General features: G+C 39.2%; 1 protein-coding gene across 5 annotated transcripts in view; it reads right to left on the reverse strand.

The window, feature by feature from the left end:
• Positions 1 to 45: 45 nt before the first annotated feature.
• The window catches only part of rbks (ribokinase), a 29,051-nt gene continuing 2,196 nt past the window's right edge, over positions 46 to 26,900 (reverse strand). For 4 of the 5 annotated variants that reach the window (XM_059024551.1, XM_034003587.3, XM_059024550.1 and 1 more), the window contains exons 2-9: positions 26,284 to 26,378; positions 20,813 to 20,945; positions 19,998 to 20,061; positions 18,521 to 18,583; positions 15,900 to 16,064; positions 10,226 to 10,317; positions 7,391 to 7,579; positions 46 to 1,054 (exon numbers count right to left, since the gene is read on the reverse strand). In XM_059024551.1, the coding sequence (XP_058880534.1) occupies positions 881 to 1,054; positions 7,391 to 7,579; positions 10,226 to 10,317; positions 15,900 to 16,064; positions 18,521 to 18,583; positions 19,998 to 20,061; positions 20,813 to 20,945; positions 26,284 to 26,366 (963 nt within the window). In that variant the 5' untranslated portion in view covers positions 26,367 to 26,378 and the 3' untranslated portion in view covers positions 46 to 880. The remainder of the gene's footprint in view (positions 1,055 to 7,390; positions 7,580 to 10,225; positions 10,318 to 15,899; positions 16,065 to 18,520; positions 18,584 to 19,997; positions 20,062 to 20,812; positions 20,946 to 26,283; positions 26,379 to 26,900) is intronic. The other variant, XM_059024553.1, reaches the window with a different exon arrangement.

Genomic DNA, 26,900 nt, shown 5'->3' on the forward strand with positions numbered 1-26,900 from the left:
ACCTGAAGCGAAGAAATACTAAAAGAAACTTCATGAATTCAATGATGTTTGTTACCATATTTATTTGCAAATTAATACTATGACAAAGATTGTTATCATTTTTCAAAAGCTAAAATAATAACCTTCCCTAATTCTAAAACACAATATCATGAACTTGGGAGGGAATCAAGTTTAACTAAACAAACACTTTCCTTCATATAGAACCAGTTGCAACTGCAGGAGACATGTTCGGTTGAGCATCATTTACTTTTTATTGATCAATCAGAGGACAATCCTAATTTAAAAGTGCAGAAAATGATTAGTTTAGAAGAGAAATCGTGAAATTCTCTTCGAAAACAAAAGCCAGTTAAAATAAGTGTTCCAGACTTTGTTATGTTTTTGAAGCAGCTATTGACAAAGTCCTTTCTCTCTGTGAAGGCACACTATTGTTCAGTCATCTGTATCTTCAAATTAGATTTTTGTCACTGTTCCCTTACCATTTATGATGTTTACAATCACTCTGAGTGGTTCTTATTATTGCAGTTACTCAAATGCTGTGGTTCTTTAAAGTTCTTGTTGCCTATCTGTATGTAACATGGGATAGATATGCCAAAGTGTCTTTGTAATAGCAAGTGCCAGCACCATCTAGTGTACAGCAGTGTATTGCCAACAAATATATATATATGTGTGTGTCTGTGTGTGTGTGTATATATATATATATATATATATATATATATATATATATATATATATATATATATATATAAAGAACCCAGGTGAAAGTACTGTAACACTGAGTTATAAAATAATAAATCCAAAAATAATTTAGTATTTGACTAATTGCAATAAGAACCACTACAAATTATTGTATGTGTCTATGTGCATGGAGACTGATCCCTCTCTAGAAGAGCTCCTGGGGGAGGTCCTTCCTGAATGGGTAGGACCCCTGTGTTCCCTCTGCCTTCACGCTTATTGCTGCAATGTGATTGGCTCTTCTGGCCATCTCCTCCAGAGGCAGTGTGGGGTGGTGTGCCATGAAGAACGCCAGAGCCCCAACGAAGCTGTCCCCCGCACCCTGTCAGTAGAGAAGCACAAACAAAAGGCAAAATAGACCTTTAGCTCAAGAGTTACAGCTTTTGAATAGGGTCCAATATAAATGCCTTACCCAAGCATGAAGGAAGTAAGGTTGCTTTAGAAAATCATGGTACATACCCAAGGCAATAGGTACATACCGACAGATAATACCCATAGGGACTCAGGGGTTGTTAGGGTAAAAAGTTTAATTTAAAAAATGCAAGAAAAAAGGGAGCCTAGCAGATACATGCATTTGAAAGCCAACGCCTCACATTTCCCATGGGAAAGCAGCGCTGCAAAGCTCCTTCCTCTGTGGCAGGTCTGTACCCATCTCCTGTCACAGGCACGGAGGACAAACCAGTGAGTCACTAATTGTCCCATTGGAGCTGGTAACCTCTACCATTCCAGTGCGATGAGTGAATACCCCTTTCTCAGCCCCCCTGTGAAATCTCCATTTAGAGACTGTGAAACCACACTCCCACTACAAAGGGGTTTTTCACAATTTCAAAGAAAACCTACAACAACTTTCTGCAAAGCAGAACAGCTCTTCTGTATTCTCCAGTAGTACTACATGTGTCAAGTGAAATGGATTATGTCCATACTGTTTCCTTAAATAATTTCACAACTCGGGGCAAAGTAATCAAGGTCTTTACTCCAATGTGCAGAATGTAAAATCTCGCTCAATTCAGCACAATAGGCATGATAAATTACCAGGCAACACTTTAATTGATTTGCTTAAAATAGAAGAAATAAACAAAGTAGGATGAAAAATGGCAAAACTACCACTGTAAACTGTTTGCTCTCCACTGGACAAACAAACGTTTTGACAGCTGCCAGCAGGGGGAGTCCTAGCACCTGTCAAACCGAATGACGCAGCCCTGCATGCCCACAAACACAGGAACTCTCTTTGCAGTTGAGAATATATACTATACTATACCCTAAAGAAAACTACAATTCGACTGTAAAATTTGAATGTTTTCCTGGTTGCTGGAATCACGTGTCCTGTAAAATGAAAAAAAAAAATAATAATTCTGGATGTAATTTATAACCACATACACTGCTGAACGTAGTATGCTTGCATGTTGTCTCCCGGAAGGACATTGTGTCCCTAAAGCTAAAGCCTTTTGAGTATGTAGGCAAACTGGAATGATACTGGGTACAGCAGGCCGAACCGTGGAAAGGGGTAGTAAACCAACCAAGGAATTACACTCCAGTGTAAAATTGAACATAGCTAAAAACGTGATTGAGATTGTAGTCTTAAATTGTACTTACAACATCTCTTAACACAGTATTTATACTATGTGCTACAAATTGAAACACCCAAGCAGGAACACCCTTATACACAGTAAAGTGTTGTGTGCCTAATAAAGGTGTGGCGATAATGATAATAAGTGTGACAAACATGTCATATGAAACACAGCACAGTAAAGGTTTGATAAGTAATCCATACTCTCCATCACTCAAATCCTAATGTCTGAAGTAAAAGAAGCTGTAATATGATAAAACTTTGTCAACTGCATTTCAAATAATTTTAAGTAAAAAGCACATGACGAAACATGGCAATCTGTTATCCTCTTCAGTGCCTTATTAATTTAAATCTTCTTGGAAATTGCGATGGACTGATTCAAGAGGGAACTGACCCACTAAATGGGATTTTGAACCTATGGCTCCAAGTTCTCTGCTCAAACCACTAAACCAGCCCTGTAAAGGCTGTTATTTTTTAACTATTGGCTCTTGATTGCTCAGGGATTCTGTTTTTGTTCAAAAAGGCAGAGGAATGCTTGTCCGTTAACTGTGGTTTTATTTTATTTTATTTTTTTTAATTATCGATGAGGGTATGAGACTTAAAAAAGCCTGTCAGTTGTACTGCTGGTGAAGCACTGCTGCTGTAAACCGCAATGGAATGTGACAAAGCTATCAGATTTAACCACAGAATGGGCCAGGAGCTGGTTTCTCACAGACTTGGCTGATTAGTCACCAGTGTGTTTGGGGTTCAGCTCCACTCTCTCCACTCCAGCTGACACTCTCCACATCGCTATCCTCAAGGCTCCGGCCTGCCTCACTGACCACCCTGATTTGAGCCAAGGCTGGCGTCACAGGGACCCTTCCACTTGGGGTAGGTGGAGCGCTGAGGATTCCAACTGACGGCAGAGTTTTTTAAACCAAGAGTCTGTAAAAACTAGTCCAATAATTTTTGAAGATTCTTCCACACGGCTGCACAGGTATCAGTTGTGTGAAGAAAATCTGTATTTGACTTTGTTATATGATATTATGTGAAATGATATTATGAAATAGTTACGTGATATTATGTGAAGTCAGGTAACAGAGAGTCGGGCGGAGAGTATAGGGTGTTTCATAACTCCGATGTGCTTAGCAGCACAGATTATGCTGCTGATGCAAGCTTCTGAGTCACCAGCACAGCACTGCACCGGCTCTGACTCTGGCTCTCACTCTCACTCTCACAGGTCACATTGTAGGAGTTCTGTGGGATGAAGGAAATATCTGCTTTGCGTTCTTAAAGCACAAATATTTAAAACAACCATATGCTGTAGTGAATCTTTGCAAGTATTTGTAAATGCAACATTGTTAGGGTCAGAGTTTTAGTTTTTGAAGAAGAGAATCCCACTTGGTTCTCCCCTTATAAAAGTTTCCGATAGTAAAGGCGTGGTACAGTGCAATAAAGCACAGTGAAAGCATGATAAATCATAGGTAAGCACTGTAAAACCAAGGGGTATGGTAACACAGTGGTTAACTTTGGCAAATGCATAGCATAACCACTGGAAAAGCACCAAAACTACTATGCAAAACTACCATTACCACAATGGTAAACTTTTATAACGGTCCTTATAGAATTACTGCAGTCCAACAATAGTAGACTAGTCTGTATGATGACCGAGTTATCACAGTAGGGAATGCTTTAATAGGAAGGAGGTCTGACATCACTTTCCTAATGGGAAAATAAGCACGCATGAAACTGAATAAACAAAGTAAATCGATACAAATTATTTCTGAGAAAATTGCATCATAACCCCCCCGTGCAAACACTGCTACAGTATGAACCACGCACTGTTATATCAAATAAACAGCAAATCATCATAGAGTTCAAAGGTATTCACCATTGATATTGTCATATAAGACTGTTAATGTACAAAGTTCAAAGATATGTTTTTTCAAAGCACATGGCGAGTTAAGACAATAAGGGGCGGCTAGGATGCCTCTTCAAACCGAAGCCTGGTAAAACGTTTTCATGGCAGTCCTACATTAAAAGTTACGTCAGGGAGTCTCCTGATGGAACTTGAGGTACTTTTCCATTTGGATTTAAAAATACATATTTGGCAATCCTACCTTTAATTATATTTTTCTGTTTTTGTGAGCTATTACAAAGCATTACAATATAATTTATTATACTAAAAAAAAGCAGCTTTTCAAAGGATGAAAGTACTTTTGCAGAATGTAAACAAGCAAACTGATCAACACGTTGTGCTTTGTGATAAAGGCACAGAAGGCTTTATTTCAGTATTTCAGTGTAAAACTGAGCATGTTGTGGGGCAGTACAGATTTCAGGATCTGTTCCAGGCCTGATACAATGTGTGTTTGCACTTTGGATCAAAACAAATTAAAAACAGAGATAACATGCACATTATATTGCATTGCATTAACATTTAAATGCAATAATACCATCCACACTGGCATAGTGTCATTACTGCCTTCGCCGTAATGGTGGAGTGCCCACTGTACTAGTCACAGATTAGAATGGGAGCTGATATATGGACCATTTTCACTTCCAGTGCCTGTAAATCCCAACACCTTGAGTGACGAAAGTGGATTTGGTTGGAATAACCTCTTTCTTACAGTATAACTTAAAAGAGTGAAACCTTTCTTGGGTGACTCACTGCGCAGGCGATAGAGAGTAGCTCAGTGTGCCATACGGAACAATTACAGTCAGCCTCACCACTCTGCAGCACGTGCCACTTTGTTGAAGTTCAACTAAACTTTTCTTTAACTTCCCACTTTGAGGACTCTTATCATTAGAAAATGGAATCAAATGCTGGGTTTTGCTTTGCATCTTGACATTTTTCCGGTATAATTAAATTAGTCTCCTTGACTTGTACCAAACTCCCTAACTAGCAGGAAAGATAAAAATCTATGTCTCGAACAAAACAAAACAAGAAAAAAAAGATTTACTGGAAACAAGATTGTGCTTTCCAAAAAAATGTAAAACAAGGTTCAATTTATAGCTTTAGCATCTTTCATCAAAGCATGAAGGAATTCACTGACAACAGGCTGTGTAACCGCAAGCTGGTCGGCAGCGCTGAGTGCTGCAGTTTTAGCAGCTGAGTCACCGGGGAGTGCTTGCTTGTAAAGGTGCTGGGGTCAGAGCCTTCTAACCACAACTAACACAGCAACAGGGACTGTTTGTGTTCCGGGGCTGGGGGGCTGTCTGCTCTGAGCTCTTGGGGAGCAGTGAGATCATTATTTGAGGTTTTATTCTTTGGGTCTATGTGGTAGTGGATTGGATCTCAGTAGTGTTCTTCCAGGCAGTCGCAGACTTCCCTTAAATTCGTCCGTTCCATTTTGCTAGTAACGTTCAATAAATAAAGACGGTATATGAAACATGAGGCAAGGGTAGGCAAATGAGTGGAATCGCATGATGGGTAAAGTCAGGCCTGGGCAAAGCTGGTCCTTCCTGTCCTAGTCTTAGTTCAAGCCTTGTTCTAATTTAGTCAACTGAACCCTGAAGTAGTTCTCTTTTTACCTATCAAACATGGCATAGAATGGCCCACCAGGACCAGAATTGGTCACCCCTGGGTTAAGTACTTGATGGTGCAGTTAGTCTCCAAATTAACAACCTGCTGCATTTCACTCCCTTTTTCCTATTTCACTGGTTCTGCAGTCCAAGTATTCTGTATTATAAAACTGACACAGTAAGGTACTATCTAAGCTAATTATTGTTATTCTGTCCTAAAGATATCATTTACCAGTTTAACATTACTGTACCATATTTGATTAATCTCTTGGTCAATAAAACACAGATTACAGACTAAGGGAAGGCAGGCAGGCATCTTTCTCTGAGTCCCCAAATAAAAAAACAGGCTTTGGTAAAATGAATTTGCTTACACAGCATTGTTTTACAATTTCTTCCTTGGGCTCAAAATTACTGAAATATTTCCTTTATATAAACAAGTCATTATAAATGATGCAAACCTGCATAGCCATTTTTAAAAAAATCAGTTTTAACTGTATCATGTTGTTGTAACATTGCTGCTGCCAGCTCCTGCTAACATGCTGACACGCACATGAGGTGCTTGTCTCTCTGTGGACTTTCCTGGACATTTTTTATTTGATAAGAATCAGCACAAAGGGTAAAAGCACTAGCAGATGTGAAACAAGTGTGGTGTTCTTACACAGTCCTCAGTGGGCTGTGCATCACAATCTCAGCTTTGTTCTACACAAGCCCCGAAATTTGGAATTCTTGACTGCTGAATGTTCTGAGTAGTTTCCATCAAGTCATTGTACTGAGTAGTTTCCATGAAGTCATTGTACTGAGTAGTTTCCATTAAGTCATTGTACAGTATTCACAAAGTCAACCTTCAAAACTGGGACCCATAAGACATGCCCTGTGTCTCACTGTATCTAGTAACGTTGTCTTTCAGCCTTCATGAGCATTAAATAATACCATTCAGAACCTACTGTACAGGTTCATATTTAAAGTGTTTGTAGCTAAGACAACAGTTTCATAAATCTCATATGTTGCATACTTCCATTCTCTATATTGGTCTCAAATGTTTAGTTTTGAAAGAAACACGTTATAGTAAAACTTTTTAAAATAAGACATCTGGTACAACACTAGGTTCAAGTAATCTCCGTTTCACCTGGACAGTGCAACTGTCCCTACCCTGTCAATGCCTTCTTTCCAGTCACTAACCAACACGTTGCTTTCCCTGACATGCTTTCAGGTGAAGCAGTAACAACAGTAACATAGTGTAGTACCAGATATCATGATTTTTTAACTAAAATACAAGTTTTAAATAACATGTGTGACTTTCAAAACTAAGAAATACTAAAATAAATGTAATAAATTCAATGACAAACGTTTAAACTAGAAGTCTTTCTCAATTACTTTAAAAGACTTCTAGTCGAAATGTTTGTTACTGAATTTATTACATTTATTTTAGTATTTCTTAGTTTTGAAAGTCACACGTTATAGAAAACTTGTATTGAGTGTTTATTAGTTACGGACGGGACATATGTAACAAATGACATCTAAGACTATTTTGGCCACCATTGCTGTATCATTATGAATGTTACTGGTGTATCAGAAAGCACAGCTCCTTACTGTGGAGTCCACTGCAGTGACCTTCTGTCCAGCGATGTGCTTGGGGGTGGGATCCTGCACTGACATCATCACACAGCCCTCCGACCCCAGTGTGACGATCACCGAACGACAGCCTCGCCCCAGAAGCACTGCCCCTGCCTTCCCAGCATCCTCCAGGCTCACAACCGGCACCCCTGTCAAGAGCTCCGCCTGCAAGTCAACACGATCCACTGGTAAGTGACAGTGACAGAGTAGCAGAACGAGGTTCATTTCTCTATAAACGTTTACAAATTCTGGAGCCTGTTTGGAGCAGGTTTATGTGAGTGGGCTTGAGTACAATTAATCGGTACTGCACTTCCATTGTATGTTACAAACATTCAATTATATTATCAATAGTTCTAGTTGCCTACCATAGACAAGGCTAGATTAGCCTTTTTTGTCTCATTAGAAGTAAGAGCCAGCGCCATCTAGTGCACAACTGTGTATTGCCAGCACATCAAAAAGAAGGGTGGCACTGTGCCTCCTTACACTGTGCTGAGGTACTGGTAAGGCCTGTCCCAGGGGACAACTACCCTGAGGAAATCTTAGAATCATAGAATACAGCTTTATATCTACCGCAACATGGCAGCCATTTTAGGTCAAGGTCAATTACATAGTTTAGGGGCATTTGTTTTAGCCCTGATCAAATTTAACCTAGAGAATCATAGAATATAGTTGTGTACCAAGTAAGAAACCAATAACTCAAAGTGTTAGGCCTTATCATCTGGAAACCAAAAAGGCACATGACCTCAGCCATATTAATAGGTCACAGGTCAAAGTGAAGGTTACCTTTATATTTTTCCTAAATTATTTCTGTATCTCAAATAGTGTATGAGTGTATATACAGTAGGGTCTCCTTACGGTGATGATTACCTAATAAAAGTGACATGTCAACCTAAATTTAGCACTGTTCCGTTTTGCAGATCTGTCAGTAAAAGCGTTTTATAAAATTAACATTGTTGGCATGTTGTCTCAATCCAAGGTACGATTGGGCTCTCGGAACAGAGCACTTGTCAACAGATGACTGTTTTCTTAGGTTTTTACTACACCGTCTGTGTGCCTGCCTGTCGGACAAATCCATTTACAGTCTTGTGAAACAAAACAAGGTCTGTTTATGATACAGCTGCAACAAAGCGAGGTATAATAGGTGTGGGAAGGCTAAGAGGAGGGCAAACTCAATGAAACAAATAAGCTCCATCAGATCTCCCTTTCATGTTGCAGCCTGTACCCCCCCCCCCCCCTTCTCAACCACAAGAAAGCCAGGTTGTCAGCACAGCCATTCCTCCCCAGCAGACGTTTCTCCTCAGCAGCCGTTTCCCTCGCGCTGCCTTGGGCTAGCTGTGACTCAGCAAACACATCTGCATCCCTCCACATTTCTTTGACAAGGCACCAGGTTTCCATTATATAATTTCAACAGCCTCAACTTAACAGCTGAGGCCTTGTAAAAGTCTGACTTACGGTAAAAAGAAGGATCTGTTTTCACACGCCAGTGGCTGGCTATAAACAGGGTGTTGTTATATATTCTGTCATGGGTGACAGTCAAATCAACTTTCTTTTATCTGCGCATAGTGTGGTCTTAAAGGGATGTACCCGAGCATCTGCACAGAGTTCTGAACATTGTTTATGACCTGTGCTTGCCCTAATAAAAGTTTACAATAGTAAAAGCACAGAAAATTTTAATAAAGAAAAGAGAAAGTATAGCAAAGCTTGGTAAGATCTGTAATATTTTCTTGCACATATTTAAAATAAACATAAAATATAACTAATTAACACAGGCAATATCAAATGAAGTTGTGGACCTCAGTAAGCATTATAAAGAACAGCAAGGCACGGTAAAGGTCCAGGGTAAACTATAGTATAGTATAACCATGGGAAAAGCATGGTAAACCTGCAAAAATACTGTGCTGAACTTTTATAATGGTGTGTCCCACTGATGCATCCACTGATAATGTGTATTAAAAGGTGAACTTCACAACCACACACTATCTGTAGGTGTTCATTGGCTTCTTATCAAAGTGTAATCTTTGAGCATCTCAGTCCAACAAACCAACGCACACCTTAATACTTACACATAAACAAATACAGCCATACTGTAAGCGGTTCATCTCTTACACCGCTTCCAGTATTTCACACCCTCCCTTTAGCATAACTCCATTCTCATCTTCAGCCACTGTGAAGCTGGACCTCGTAGTACTCAGATTAGCAAACTGAATTCTGGACCTACTGGTTGTTCGTCCACAGCTTTTGTTATGGCGGTTATTGCATGGTTGTGGAGTTGCATGTTGCAATTGAAAAAGTCAACTATTCAAGTCCCAAGTGGCTCATCTGGTAAAGGCATAACCACGTGGTGTACAAGGGGAGTCATACAATCAGGGAAGTGCAGATATGCATCCTGGCTGTGCAAAGTTGCCAATCTTCACTAGGGATTACACAGGGAGCGTTGCACTGGCTCTAAAATACCACTACTTAGTGAGGCAAAATCTTCAGGTACTGTTTCTCCTCTAAGCACTACAGAAGACCCTACTAGCCAGGCGACTGGAGAGCTCATGCAGACGCCTGGAGGGCCGGTAATTTGCTGATATCTGCTCTCAAGCTCCTGGATGTAAAGAGGCGATTGGTTTGGTCATGGATCGGAGGACTCCCAATAAATGAATGAAAAAAGAGAACTGCCCAGAAGACTCTCGCAGGCTGTATTCCTTCAAGCGCCCCTGACCTAACAACAAAAGAAAATGTGCATTCTGTAATGCGTGCACAGTCCAAAACTATTATCTTTCCCACTGGACAGCACAGTAGCTTCACAAACCCTTCACAGCGTACCTCAGGCTCGTTACAGCAGACCACGTCGGAGTTGGAATAAAATTCAGGGTCCAAGTCTGGAACAGCAGGTGCGGGATTGAAAACTGTCTTCACTGTAAGAAAAACAACAAACACAGTATGTAAACGACAGCTACCCAATGAGTAATTCAGAGCAACAAACAAACTGCACAAAAAAAGAAAAGAAAAAAGATATGTTCAACATGTTCCCTAAAAATATGTTCCACAAGAACTTTCAATTTGTTCAGCGTATCTGATCAGCTGTATTAAACCGAGCCTTAGACTGAACAGATGCTGTGTGAGTGCAAGAGGAATCTCAATGATATGCTGAGGACCTAAAGAGCTCCTGTTTAGCAAATTGAAAGACTTCCAACAATAGATAGATATACTGTTTTACCCGTAATATATATATACATGTACATGACGTCCAACTTCCATGCTCTCGGCATTGTTCACCCCCCACCCCCCTTAGTCAGGCAAGCTGATCAGAAATTAAGAGTACATTGAGAGTAATAGCATTAATTGACATATCCATTTTGCACAAATAACAGATTTCAATGAACGCGTTCCTGTAAAAGGCGAATGATTAATTACGGTATTTTCAGCACTAGTGGAAGTTTAAGCTCTGGGGGGTCTCCGAGTGGCTCACCTGGTAAAAGCATGGCCACGTAGTGTACAGGGTGAATCATACAATCAGCGGGAGTGTTGCATTGGCTTTGGTGCAGCAGCAGGTTAGGGAGACTGTGCATACAGTGTATGCTGAAGATGTGCAGTTTTTAACATTTTCTATTTCATATGTTAACTTTTTAATTTTTGAATTATGTAGTTTTATGCCGAGGACGAAATCTGTCCATAATATCAAGTAACTCCTTCTGCGCAAACATGAAAGTGTGTGTGTGTGTCACATTAATGGTTAGTTATTAGTGGAAACAGAAACTGCGTCAGAGCACTGCGTGTCTGATTGAATTGGGCACACTGTCTCATTTCCTGTCAAAAAGATCACCGGCTCTGCATCTGTCATTGATTGTAATTCAGGTCACACACTTGTTCAAGTAACACTGGAAACGCACTCTGGTTTTTAGCCAAGGGTTAATGTCTTGAAATAGTGGGTTTGTGGAAATGCTCAGAACACCCGCTGAGGAAGCAATAAAGTCACATTAACGTCAATGTCCTTTTGTTTCCTTAAGAAGCAAGGTGCTTGGTAATCAGAGTGAAACTGCACTGCGGTAAGCCTTGTCAGTTGTGGTGAGCCACATGTGCTGCCCTGGCCTCTGATCCAGTTTCTTATTATGACATCTACGAGCCTTTGTATTTCAGCTGTGTTCCTACTGAAGCCAGCATTACAGGTGTTAAGCAGTTCAGCAGGCAGCATGCTTGGCCGATAGCCACTGCCTAACATACTAACACACTGTCCCAGCTAACAGTATCCCAGTAGTGTGGGAGAGCAGTATTGTGCTACAGGAGTTTTTAAAGGGGTACTAACATCAAAGAGCACTGCTGCAGAAAGCACCCTGCTCCCGTCCCTGCTTCAAGTCTTTCTGGGAATTACCTACCCCAGGAAGGTGTGTGCTTAGGCTTTACATTGTACACACACTACGGAGTGCAATACTTCATGTCTATAGGATTTACTTGCATTCATGTCACCTGGCAAGATACAATTGTAACTTACATGATTTTAAAGTTTTCGCAAGTATCCCACAGTCACATTCAATTTAGATGAGCTTACTTTATTCTGCTTCTTAAATGATCAATTATATATTCAAGCTCTCTTTTAATTATATTCCAATATTTCATTTACATATCTTTTATATAAGATGGTGTGGCAAAGTGGTTTGTGGTGCGCAGGTGTAGAGGTGATGCAATGCTCAAACAAATGACAAACAACAAGACGGTCCAAACAATCCTTTTATTATTTTGTAATCCAGGTCGTTTGGCGTCCGTAAATAATAGTAACTGGCAATACACAGCAATGTGTACTGCACAGTTAAAACCACAGGGTTCAGTCCCAAAATAATAAACAGAGTATAAACACACACAGAACACAAACATGATCACAAGTCCAGAGTGAGTGCAAGTGGTGAAATACAATTTATAGTGAACAGTAGTGCAGTGCTGTCCAGGTTTGGTGCTGGCCTTTAGCGACAGCTCCTGGATCATGTTAGCTGTCTAACAATGACAAACGAGTACAATTAGAACGACAAACAAACAAACACAAAACACTCACGGTTACTTTCCAGTCCTTCAGCGGTTCTCTCGCAAAGATAACAAAGGAACAGTTCGCTTTGCCACATCCCCTTTTGTACCTTCAGCCACACCCCCTTGGTTACAATGCAATCGCTTTTCCTCCAATCCGCGATTGCCACATTCGCCGCCCCTCTAGGGCGATGACTTGGTGTACTTTGGCTCCGCCCCCTTTCTAGATGACTGACTTCCACCTTTCCCTGGAATGAACTGCCAAACCATCCAGTCCGGGGCACAGTGTTCCCTTTACACAGCGCCCTCCCAGGTTGGGAGGGAGATTTATAACCAAGATTCATTCTTTCTCTGTCACAGATGGTTGTTACCAAGTTCATGCTCTCAAGAAACACCATTAAGTTTACATTACATGAGGCTTTCATAACCCCCTGTTGCTGCATGTAGTGGCAGGAAGATGACTGTTTGGTTCACAGTGACAGCTTGATGAGGAAGTTTGTGTGCCTGCAGCTAAAATTACCTTGGGGAATATAAACAAACTAGTATGCCAAAAAAAGTCTGGTTTCTGACAAAGCAGAACTATATAGCTAAACAACAGAACAATACAATCAACACTCTCCCAGAAATATTATCTCGGAGCATTCAACATGATTTCAGAAAGCTTTACATGAGATTTCAACACCTCCTCTTGAAGAGCAAACAAAAGAACGTTTTGCTTTGAGAACCCACCAGTGTCAATCTGTTTTTTTCTGTTCCAACAAATACATCAGTCAGGTGTTTTTGTGCTGTTTGTGGACATATCTGTGGGCATACATCACCTCCAAAGCATCTTTTGATCCCCACAATGAAATGATTTGAAATATTATTAAAGTATTATTCACACGGGACTAAAAAACAGGTGGTCCTCAGAGTTGGTCAAAAGCAGAGGATGTTCAGTAATCTACCAGACGTGGACTGGTTTTCTTCAAGAGAAATCGTTACATTTTTAATTAAATTCAAAATTGTAGCCAGAGGTGGCGCTTTTGCATGTGATCTGTGAACAACGAAGCGGATGTAATGATGTATATAAAATGCATTGTACTTTGATACTGCAAGTCTGTGAGTGGCCTTGGATAAAGGTGTAACCAAATTAAGAAATAATAATTTTTCTTCTTTTTTGAATAGTATCTTGTCGCCATCTAATAAATGTTTGTTTACATCCAAACATATTTTCAAATGCATCGCTGAAAGCACCCATCACTCTCTTCTTCTACAAAAAGCATTGAGGCGAATAACCCCGAAATACTCATATTAATTCTAACATAACACTGATATGGTCGATTTGCACAGGACTACAAAAACACATGACGACTGAGTTTGAAATTTTACAGGAGGTCCTGATGCCCTGTAAAACAAGCGAAGGAACCCTGGAAAAATTATCTTTGGTAAAAGGAAATGGACAATTTGCACGGGACTAAATTTCACTCATGTCAGTAAAAATTCCTAATGTCAACTGAAAATCTGGTGATTTTAAGTCCTGTGCGAATAGTACTTAAGTCAGGGTAATGATTAAGACCCGGATTACTGCAGGATATAGAAAATACATGTCAAGTGGTACAACAACATGACTGTGCAGTTTTTTTGCACTTTTTGAAGTTACAATTTGTTTTAAATAGGGGTCTGTGACAGGGCGACGGAGGGTGGGGACGTCAGGAACTGAAACACAGGCAGGTACTCGATGCAAAGCGCACTGCGGCGCTATTTTTAATGAAACAAAAATAAATACAATATTTAAACAGAAAAACATTGCTCACAGAGCAAAATAAAGTTTTAAACAAAACAAAATCACAAACAGTAAAACACACACCAAAACGCCTTCACTGATCCTATCTAGTTTTGGTTTTACTCTCTCTCTCTCTCTCTCTCTCTCTCTCTCTCCTGTTCGCTCCTCCAAGAGCGCAGAAAACTGCAGACTTTTATACTGGTGACCATCTCCCGATTAGCAACAAATTAACCAGTTAATGAACTTGGGAGATGTTCACCTTCTGCACAGGGATTTGTGGGATGGGGCTTCCCCATCCCTGCTGCCACACAATAAAACAAAACGCACAGCTTTTCGCCGTCATTTATATGCATAAATAAATAATAATAACAAAACACTTGTTTAAATACACCCAAAACAATACCTTAAAATCACCCTTCCCCAAACAATACATCTCCTTTTTAAAATAATAATACAGTACACCAAAATACATTTGAAATCATAATACTACAAAACAAAGACTTTACAGCAGGGCTTTAACCTGCCCCCCCTCCCCCTTTTATAGTGTGCAGGGCTATCTCCTGCTGCCCTGCCACAGGGTTATTAAATGTAATTTGTTTATTCATTTTACTGAAATTGTTTTACTATGTAAGCCACAGTCAGATGAATCATCCTGTTTAGGAGAATAAACAGACATGCAACACATTCACACAGTAGTCATGCATCAGCCAGCCTATCAAACACTCAGATACCGGGCATCAGACAGAGCACTTATACACTAAGGGCTTTGAAGGTACAAGGGGGCTGAAATTTCCCCAGGTCCACAGCTGGCAACAGACTGTAGCTCTGCCAAGACATTCAAGAACCACACCACAATAAAACAACAAATTACAATATTTCAAAGACATATCCACTTCCAATCTTACAAAAACACAAAGCAACTGTGTTTGTGTTCTGTAAGTATTAAATAAATAAAGATGTGTTGCATGTGTATTTTTTTGCTTCATAAATGTTTTCATAACAGTAGAAAATGTTGACCAAATACTTAAAATTCCAGAAATTATTCCAACACGCAAGCCATCCATAACTATAAAACATGAAATTGTTGAATGTGTAACTAGAGTTATAAAGTAGAACTCATTTATTCAAAGTGTTTTATGGTGTTTGCAATCAGTCTGAGTGGTTCTTATAATAATTACTACAATTCTGTCTTATGTTTGTTATTAAGCCTGTGTGAAGGTGCTCTTTAGCTAAAGGTGCCAGCTATAGATATATATAGCATAGGTTAGATCAGTGTTATCTAGTGCTCTGCCACTTTTTATCAAGTTTCCTTTTGTTTTGCTGGCAATACACAGCTGTGCACTAGACAGGGCTAGTGCTTACTAATATCAAGAAACTAGCCTACAATGTCTATGGCAGGCAACTACAACTGATGAGCAGCTCCTCCTGAATGGTCAAAGTACTTTTTAAAAAATTACCATATTTGAGTAATTGCATTAAGATCCACACAAAAGAACTGACAAAATTATAAAACGGTAAAAAACAACAACAACAACAAAAAACTTTTGTAACCAGATTGCATTGACAAGTTTCAAGGTTTCCAAGTAAAATCCCAAAAGAGGATTTGCAGACACCTTTCCTTTAGGAAGGGTCAGCTTTTATGAGCTTGTTAGACAAACTGGCCATTTAAAATATGGTACTCTTATACCTAGATATTTGGATACCCAGGTGAGCTGCACTGACCTCCGCTGCTGTGTGCCATCCTGAGAGCCTCGAGGGAGGTGGCGGGTCGCACTTCCAGCTGGCACAGCAGTACCCTCGCACTGGTGATAGGGGGTGCCGCGGCCCTCAGGTCCTCAGAGCCTAGCAACAGGTTGGCTCCAGCCACGATGACAATGGCGTTCTCTCCTGCAGCCGAGGAAGCAAGGAGCCAGTCAGTCAGGGGGACCAAGAGAGATGTGACAGAGACTGTGAGCAACAAAACTGGCATCGCAGAAAACTATCAGGCTTTACTGTTGAGTGGATGCGTACAGCGGTGTAGTACTCCTTTCAATCATGTCATGTGTCGTAGGATTTACTTTACAAGAAAAGGTAGTGCCAAGTCAATAGCCCCTACTCACGCTCCAGATATTGGTTTTCAGTAGTCTGGGCAACCAATCAGGTTTGTGACTCATGGGGGGGTGACCAATCAGAACAAAATATGCTTCCTGGTGCATACATAGGGCTTCTAGTTTTCGGGTTTTATTTTTGATCATGTGATGTCCCTTTAAACATATTCTGAGCCGATTCGCTTTCTTAATCAAACACTAATTATCTAATTACCTAGTAACTAATTACCTAGTTAACACTAATTAACTAATTAAGGAAGTTGTTTCTTTTTACCCTCATATCTTGATTGAGTTAACAAACAACGTGCATTGGTCTCACCTGATTCTATTTGAACCTGCATTTCGTTCTGGCTCTAATAACTGAATTCAGTTTATTAATTTCCACTGCATTAGTTTCTAGTAGTGTGTTGCTAATTTAAACAATCTGGTATTCAGTTAAGGCTTAACAACCATTAATTAAGGTTTAAAGGGAGGGAGAGAGATGGAAAATAAAAACCAAAAACTAGAAGCCCTATGCATACAGTATGTTAGGCAACATGTATCTGTCACAAGGTCCCACCTAACAGCCAATCATACACAGGCAGAGAGAGATGCAAAGACAGCAGCGGTGATCTGTGATCAAGTCTACCTTTTTTTTACATCAGGCAGACTTGAATTGCTGAAAAGTTTATTTGTGGAACAAGATGATGCCAACAAATTGGTAGGGCTCCTTAGACTAGAAACTTGCAGTAGGTAGTTATTGAAATGACCAGGTGCCAATAATTTGAGCAATCGAGCCGCTATAAGGGAGGAACAATTTATTTGCAGTGTGACTTTCTGATCCTGTCTTAGAGCTCTCTGTATTAGGAGGGTAGCTGGTATCGAAACTTAATGTTAACCTATACAACTGTAAGTCGCCCTGGGTAAGGGCATCTGCTAAGAAATAAATAATAATAATAATAATAATAATAATAATAATAATAATAATAATAATAATAATAGTAATAATAATAATAATAATAATAATAATAATAATAATAATAATAGTAATAATAATAATAATAATAATAATAATAATAATAATAATAATAATAATAATAATAATAGTAATAATAATAATAATAACCCCAACAGGTATCCAGCATCTTTCCTACGGGGTTTTGCTGTCTCTACACCCAAAGCTCTTTAAAATGAAAAAAAATATTTTCATACATTTCCCAAGTCATCCACATCAATTCACTCTACAAGTCTCAAATGTGCAGCTTTGAAAGGAATGTATTTGTTTAATTTAAAAACATGATATCTGTTAAAATTGTCCCCACCACTTCAGGGACTTTTTTCCTGTCAGTAACCAACCATCTGCTTCCCCTAATGACTGACATTTACCCTTCAAGACACAGCTGGGGTGAAATGACCTAGGAAGTAAAGCAGTAACAAACTACCTGGCATGCAAGGCAAGGCAAGTACATTTTCTTAAGCCTAGTGTAGTTTTGTAGATGTCATGTTGGAATAAGCATATCATTGAATGTTTTCCTGTGTTTCTTTCAAAACTGCACATCTGAGAAATACAATAAAATATAGTGAAAAGTTATGCATGATGGAACAAGTTTTAGAGTGGCTGTATTAAGATCTGTTGCAGCTTAGATAACTTAAAAAGACCAGTGACTCAGTTGCCTTAACCTAAATCACTTGTGCCCCCCCCCCCCCCAACACACACATACTGTACACTCAGCCCTAGTCAAAGACATTAGATAAAACTGAGGTGAAACAAAACTTTGTCTAGCACTCACAGCCAAATGCCCCCAAACTAATTTGTATAAAAACTATGGTTGACAAGGTAATAAAGACACATCAGGGTATTTATAAGGTGGTCTGACATGATTACGAACAATACGAGGGCCTGAGCTTGACACTAAGATATCTGCTCCACAGTATTTCAGAGTGTTTAAATACTGGGCCCTGTCACAAAACTTTAAGGACCGTTTAAGGAATGTTTTGTTAAGGACTTTTAATGAATTAAATTAAGTTCAAGAGACATTTTATCAACTGTTTTAAAGATGGTTTATTAGTTTATTCTCATTTTTCTAAAAATGTTTATAAACACTCTTCAAAAAAGCATTCGCTAAACCTGTCCTAAAAGATTTGTTAATGGGGTCCACTAAAATAATAATTAAAAAAATTAAAATTGCAAAAACGGTATCCTTTTTCAACAGCATTAGAAATGTAATTTCTGAACGTTGATTTTCAAACAATGTTGCAGTTTTTACTTTTCTTTACCTTGGTCATTCACAATAATTGAGGCAGCACCTGTGGCAGCTTTGTCAGTCTGTCCTACAAAATCTGGAAATAAAAAATAAATATTCAGCTACATCTGCACCAAGCAGCAGGAAAACATCTTAAATTTACAAGCAGGAACAGCAGGGCACCACGTTCACTTCACATGGACTTCACGTGGACTTTACAGGGACTTCACGCCTAGGGGATATGACCATGCTAGCTAAAAACATGACTGTAAATTAAATGTATTCCCTTATATATATTTATTAATGCCTAGGTGATATCCATCTTGCATCTCTTGACTGTGGTATACCATGGTAAAAGTATTTTAAAAGTGTAGTAAATTATGATGCCCAAACAAGAGGTTTGGTTATGTTGATATGTATAGACGCCTCATGAGAGTTGCAATTTTAAGCAGTCGAGAAATCAGTATACTTACGCAAAAATACATGCCTAGAAGACTGGTAGCAAACAGTAAAGATGGCTGCGGAAAGTTTGCTTCATCGTGTTTGTTTCTCCTCTCCTAAATTTTCCCATGGTTATACTATGCAAGTTTACTGTGGTTTGCCATGTTTTTAAATTTGCTTTACCATACCCCTCTGGGGTTTACCATGCTTTCACAATGCTTAATTACACTTTGCTATGCATTTACTATGGGAAACTTTTCTTAAGTAAAAACCTCTAAGTGAGTCAGAGACCAGCTTAACCCAGACTTCACCTGATGGACATCTTCCTCAGAGAGGATGCATGCCAGTCAGGGTTAAGAATGATTGCAACCTCCCCCCCCCCCCGCCCCCTCCCCCTCGGTTGGTAGTGACTACATGTCATTCCTGTCTGTCTGAAAATATCTTAAATTATCTTTATTATGTCAACATTACAGAAAACACCCATCAGCACTGGCAGTGGCACTGACTGGCAGCTGTTGTCAGTGTTTTTCAGGGACACAGTGACGGTTTAGAGTAGACTCCTTTCTATCTGTTTAGCAGGCCGGGTGTAGGGCTGCTCAGCACAAAGCATAAACGGAGGACCTCAGTCAATGGTGAATTACCCCAGATATGGAATGGGTTACCTAGAAATGTTCTTGTTGCTGAATTTTTAAGGATCATTTAAGACCTGACTTTATATTAAGATAAACCTACTAGGCGGTTGATCTGAATATAAAATATGCCTCTATGGCTGTTGGTACCCTTGCTAGGCATACATGAAGTTTACAACAACAGCCTGCACAGTTCTAAAACTGTTCAGCATTACTCACAGCTGCCTCTTCAGAATGATACACGCCTGTCCATAAAACCGAAGGTGTGTCCTTGTAACATACAATTACTTCCGAGCATCTACCTATCTGATTTGATTTACTGGACAGGAAGAACAAAATAGAAATGCTCTTCCTTTACAGTTTTGTAAGTTTCTTCTTTACTTTTACAAAAAAAAAAAAAAGGTTAAAAGTTTATGGCAGACACAAAGTGAGAGATATTACCTGTGGAGACCCCATTGTTCTTAAAATTCAGTATGTAACTGTCTCCGAAGTAGTCTTTTCCAACCTGTGGATTAAATTAGAACAAGGTTAAGAGGAAAACAGACACAGTCACAAACACATAGAAACTGTATCTTTTGTTACCCTAAATCATCATGGTGATAATGTCAAGATCAGCAATGCATTTAGCATGCAGGGTTTAAATTGGAGGCTTGGTCCAGTCATTAAAGAAAGGGGCTTGTTACCAGAAGGTTCCAGGTTCAATCCCAGCTCAGCCACTGACTCACTGTGTGTGACCCTGTGACACTTAACCTCCTTGTGCTCTGTCCCTCGGATGAGATGTAAAACCAAGGCTCTATTGTAAGTGACACTGCAGCAGCAGCTGTGATGCATAGTTAACACCCGTCTCTGTAATTCCTTTTGGATACAAGCACCTGCTAAATAACTAAATAATAATAATAATAGTAAAAATAAATAAATAAATAAATAAATACAAACATTAAAAGCCAATAAATGTAAAAGTTAGGTCTTCATCCACAAACCAAAAAGTCACATGACCTCAATATGTAAAGTTAAAGGTTAAAGTGTTAAAGTGAAGAGTGGCATTAGATTTTCCCATAGGAGTTTCCATTACACTGAAAATATGAAGATGCCATCTGAAATGATTTATGACATAGTAGTAGTAGAAGTACCTTAGTTCTGCACTTTAATGACAGTATGCATCAGTTACAGTGGTTTTATAGGAGCCAGTAAGCAGTACCAAAACTGTATAGGGGTACACCAGTAGAGAGGTCGAAAAGCGTGCCAGTGTGTCTTACCTTACAGACCATGGCTGTCCTGGCGCCTAGACGGCCGGCCTGGATGCATTGGTTGGCCCCTTTGCCCCCGTAGCCAATGAAGAACTTGTGCCCATGGATGGTCTCTCCGGCTTTGGGCAAGCGGGGCGCCTGGCTGTGTGGGAGAAGACAAGAAGAAGAGAGTGGGATCAGGCCTTGGCGTTAAGGCCTTGATACCAATTATTTTTAGTGGACATTTTCTCTTTGAATTTATTTTTAAATTAGACTTATTTATACTGTTAATCTGTAAAACGTTTAAACTAGGGGTTTGGGGGTGAATTACTACACACATGCCTCCCACAAATGTGCAATATGCAATTCAATCTCTTTATCTCCCAGTGTTTGTAGTGGGTTTATACCCAGGACATAACGCTATTGGTATTCCTGACTGAATATTTTAATAAAATACAACCACATAAAGGCAATCCATGGTAAAATGGTAATAGAGAGGAAGCCCTTTCCTCTCTGGGTTTGGGGGGCACTTTGCAATTTAACCATTTGCAGGCTTTAAAGAAGGAGTTCCTTGTTAACCCCTGGGCATGTGTGACAGGGTAGCGTCACTGGCAAGGCTGTTACTACCAGGAAGTGAAAACTTGCAAGGTTTAAAGCGCTTTTGCACACTTTAATCATTAAATAATAAACAAAAACAAACAAACAGGCAAAATGGCCAAAATAAACAGTTGAAACAAAACAATAGATATATTTCTAAAGACCGTGGTTGTAGACCAATCTAAACAGCACAGCACACATACCTTCACCAACTAACACCGACATTAACTCTCACCACTAATTCTAAACTAACACCCGTGATCACCCTTTTTATACACCAGACACATTCCCACGTGTTTTTGCAGGGTGGAATTGAACCCCCTCCCTGCCACCCAATATTCCCACACCTGTGCACCGGCAGGGCTTTCACTCTGCCACACTGTCACAGTATGTTAACATCATTTAGAAATACTAAAGAAAACTTAATACATTCTAAAAGACTAGAAGTGTTTTTCAATGTCGTTCAAATCTGTTTGTCATTGAATTTATTACGTTCCTTTTAGCATTTCTATATTCAGCACTATTGTGTGTTGAATAGTTCTTCACATTCAAATAAAGCAATATTAATACCTAGTGAGAAGTGCACAGAACAATGCATTCTTGGTGTATTTGCATGGGATTGACTCACAGGAAGTTTAAATTAACTGAAGCTGTGACTATCCTCCTGAATACAATAAACTCACAGACAACAATGACTAATGTGAAACTTCACCATCTTCCTTTTTTAAAAGACTGTAACACATTATTACTCTTGAGAAAACATAGGAATAACATAACAGTGGCCTGGCCTCATTCCAAAAGCAGCGGTTCAATGGGTTATTTTGGCTTCACTGCCAGGAGTCTGATCAACTTGTTTTCATCAGAATTCCTGTTCTTGTAATATGATTACAGTACGTGCCCTTTATTCTCAAAACTAGAGTGAACGTGTAATGCTACACAAATTCACTTTATCTTATTAGGGTCTAGAGGAACTGTTGCCCTGCTCTCTGCCTACCAGTAAAGCCTGTTTTCTGGTGTGCTTCTCTCATTGAACCATTTTATTTTTGAAGAAATTATAGCTGACAACATAATTCAATGAATCCAACCTGTTTTGCATTTCCATTTGCTACTTAGGTCTCAAATGTGCAGTTATGAAAGAAACACGTTACAGCAAACCCGTGTTTTCATTTTAAAACTACTGTAAACAATATTTCAAGCGCAGCACAGAAACCTGGACCTTGGAAAACGAGTGCAGACAGACATGACACATGGTAGGAGACACAACAGAGAGGGGTGAGTGGATGGAATGGCTTAACTAGGCATGTGGTTGGTGGTGAATCAATGGGATAGATCAAATAGGAACGTGACAAGCACTGACAGGCCAAATGGCCATCTCTTGTTTGTACAAATTCTACCATGGGCACCATGCCTCCTTCATCAATAAAACATTAAAAACAGGGGAGATTTAAGTTTGTTCACAGGAAAATTATGCTATAATCACACTTTATTCCATCTGGAAATTTCACTTAAATGGATGGTCATTTTCAACACTACTTGATGAGGGAAAGTGGAAAATCCTGGCCAATACTTCTTGACAGACAGCCTTTGGATTTTATAACCACCAAGCATATTTTGGTGAACAAAAACAAAACATCCCCCGAGGCATAATGGGGATGTCATATCCGATCGAATGGTTTGTAAACATGAATGAAACATACAGTCGCAGACACCCTACGCTTATTATACCATAATTCAAGGTACATTAAACTTTAACCACTTTTTAATAAAACAAAATACACAATTTCTAGTAGTTTAACAAATAATCTTAATAAAAAAAACACGCACACTTATTCATGTGTCCTCCTTTTGCTTTTATTATAGCTTTCAGACATTCATGATAATTCTTAACCAGTGTATTACATCTTGTTGGTGAAATCTGGGCCCATTCTGTCTTGCATATTTCCTTAAGCTCATACAGATGGCATATTACAATGCTTGGCTACAGCTTTTTTCAGATCAGTCCAAAGCATTTCTAGTGGCTTGTGATCTGGTGTTTGCGTAGGCCATTCCAGAACTTTAGTCATAATTTCTTCAAAAATTCCAGAAAATAAACCGTCTGTCAATCAGCCTATGAGCAGATGTACTTTGTAGAATGTTTTAATACATAGCTGCATTCATTTGATCTTCAATCACAGGAATGCCTCCAGTTTCTAAATTGCTGAAACACCCCTGTATCACAATCAAACCCCCTCTATGTTTAACTGTAGGTACAAGGTTTTCTTCATTGAAGGTTGACCTTTTTTTCTCCAAAAATACTGTAGTCTATTTTTGGGGAAGTTATATTTTAGTCTCATCAGGCCACAGGATTTTGTTGAAGAATAGTTCAGATTCCTGTTCATATTTCTTGGAAAATTTTAGATGAATTTTCATAGTTTGCAGCAAGGTCTATGTGCATACAACTCTTCTGTGTTCAGGTGCCTTTGTACAGTTCTTTCATGCACTAATGTTTGATGCTTATAAATCTTTCTTTAAGTCCTTGTACATAAAACAAACAAAAAATATTGTACACAGCCACCACTTAAAAATGTCTGACACAAAAGAAATGACTGAACTTTTTAATAGAGGAAGTATATAATAACACTCCCCAAAAATCAGACAGAAACACCTTCAATTGTTTAAGGGAAAACAGTATAATGAACCTACCCGGGTCAGGACCCGGTGTCATGCGGGTCGGGTACACGATTTCACACTGCTTTTGATAAAGTAGGGCTGACCTGGGTGACAGACACAAGTGCACAATGCGCGTATCAATGCCCCGGAAGCAGCTTGTTACAAGTTTCTCTGGATTGAACCGTTGGCCAAAATGTTAATTAGAGCAAATGTTTCTACATCCCTGCTGCAATCTGGCTCATGTTGTGTCTCAATCAACAAAAATATGGCTAAACAGAAATGTTCCTTGCAGAAGTCAAAACTTCACGCAGGCTTATTATTGTGTCGGCTCATGAACGGCTGTCATGCATTTTGTCTCGCTCAACCCGGGTCAAAGTGTGTTGACCCACATCCTGAGGTGGGTCGCTGGGACCCGGGTACAACCCAAGTACGTGGTTTCACACAACGCAGGATTGTGACTCGGGGTTTGCATGGACATAAGGAATGGACACCCATGAAATGGCGTCTTTTTTAATGACCAAGACAGTGTCAGATGTTCACTCATTAAAGATTTGACTCTAGCAATATTAATAGAATGAGGGGCGCAGTCAGCAGGGTATTAGTCTTGCTGACTCTTCTCTCCTGTGCCATTGTGTCACTCCTGACCACTTTTTCCAATGCCAATGGGATGTCAGTAGCTGTATATTAATATCTCGGGGAGAGGATAACTACCAGACAGAGATTGGCTGGAATTCTTCTTTAGCATGTCAGCTGCCACTTACTGTACGATCACTGAACTTCATCATCATTTTCTAAGTTAAACACATCTAATGCCACATGGAAATAACCTAAGATCACAAGCAAATCTTCCTTATTTTGAGCTACAATGACAGTACATTCCACGTATAGCATGTGGCTGTATACTACGATCCTGTCCATTTTTGTCATGCATACAAATAGCAGTGATTCTTAATTAACTTTACTCTGTGCCATTTGTTATCAGTTATTTGATTAGTATTTACATATTTAAACAAAAAATGCTTCTCTATAAAGATCGATTTAAAGATTGCAACCATCTCTCCAATGTATTTATCAAAGATAAAAATACCCAGATCTCTTTTTCTAAACCAGTAATTAATAACTGAGTGAGTTTTGTGTTTGTAGACACATATGATATACTGTACACATGGGTGGATATACAATGACCAGCTTTCACAGCATGTGGAATAACTAGTGCCGGGACACAACATGTTTTATTCATGTTCAAATATTATTACAAAATGTAAACACATATTTGAAAATAAATGTATTTGTATATATATCTCAGTAAAAAAGAACAAACCATTTTACCCATCAAATATAGGAAAGAAACACTCTTCTGTCCAGTGTAATTTATTTCAGACATGATTTATAGATTTGTTTCATTTGCAATGTCTTTTTTCATGCAGATATTAATTCTGTTATATGAACACAGTCATTTTTGCCAGTGAATACATTTAAAATATGTTCGCAGCAGAAGGAATAACTACCAGCAACATATTCATGCAACCAGTCCAAAGATATAGCCTTCACAATGTCCACAATCAGCTGCTCTAGAGCTTTTGTGCAAATGAAGAACCACGGCAGCTTTCACCTCAATTGCGATATCAAAGGGAGATCATTACAACCAATACTTTAAACCAGGGCCAGAGGACACAGTTGGTATTTAAGTAGAGACAGACTTTGGACAGAAGGTAGGAGACAGTGTTTTACAGAGCGGTGAGGGTAGAAACTGGGTTACCAAGGGCTACAAAGTCACATTGTAGCAGGGCAGCAGTGTGGAGTAGTGGTTAGGGCTCCGGACTTTTGATCAGAGGGTTATGGGTTCAATCCCAGGTGGGGGACACTGCTGCTGTACCCTTGAGCAAGGTACTTTACCTAGATTGCTCCAGTAAAAAAAAAACAACTGTATAACTAGGTAATTGTATGTAAAAATAATGTGTACAAAAATAATGCAATTGTATGTAAAAATAATGTGATATCTTGTAACAACTGTAAGTCACCCTGGATAAGGGTGTCTGCTAAGAAATAAATAATAATACTTGTAAATGCTCAATCGTTGAGATCCTTAAGACCCAACTTGACAAAGTTTTGGGATCAATCAACTGCTTGGAACTGGACGAGCCTTCCTCTCCTCATTTGTAAATGTCCTAAGTTTCTTATGTCTCATCACAACCCCCTTCCCCATCTCTTGTGCCACCCAGCCTCGTGTGTATATTCCCAGTGGAAACACTAACCTCACCAGGTCGGTCATGCAGGAGCCAACAACCACCACATCAAAAACCGCAGCACAAGAACCTCCACAAGACATGTTTTCCATCGACTGTCACCTCTGGAGAATATACAAAAATAAAAACACATGGTTTCAAATAAAGGGGAAGTTCCTGATTTAAATACACTGTAGAGGGCTGTTCTTGTTCATTTATTTCTTAAATGTTTTGTCACCTTTTACTGTTTTAGCCTGTACAGCGCTTTTGAGATGATTCCACTAAATGTGCTATACAAATCCACATTATTTGTATTGTAAGAACCTCTTTGCAGCTGAGTAACATGAACTAACATCAGAGACAGTGACAGATAGGTTGTTGGTTGGTTATTTGTGGCTGTAGGGGGTTACCATTATTATTATTATTACTATTATTATTAATTATTTCTTAGCAGACGCCCTTACCCAGGGCAACTTACAATTGTTACAAGATATCACATTATTTTTACATACAATTACATTAGTTTTTACACATTATTTTTACATACAATTACCCATTTATACAGTCAGGTTTTTACTGGAGCAATCTAGCCCTAACCACTACTCCACACTGCTGTGTATATAGCACTTGTCTGGCTCAAGGAAGTG

Source organism: Acipenser ruthenus, chromosome 5 (assembly GCF_902713425.1).
Source record: "Acipenser ruthenus chromosome 5, fAciRut3.2 maternal haplotype, whole genome shotgun sequence".
In the NCBI taxonomy this organism is placed as follows: Eukaryota; Metazoa; Chordata; class Actinopteri; order Acipenseriformes; family Acipenseridae; genus Acipenser; species Acipenser ruthenus.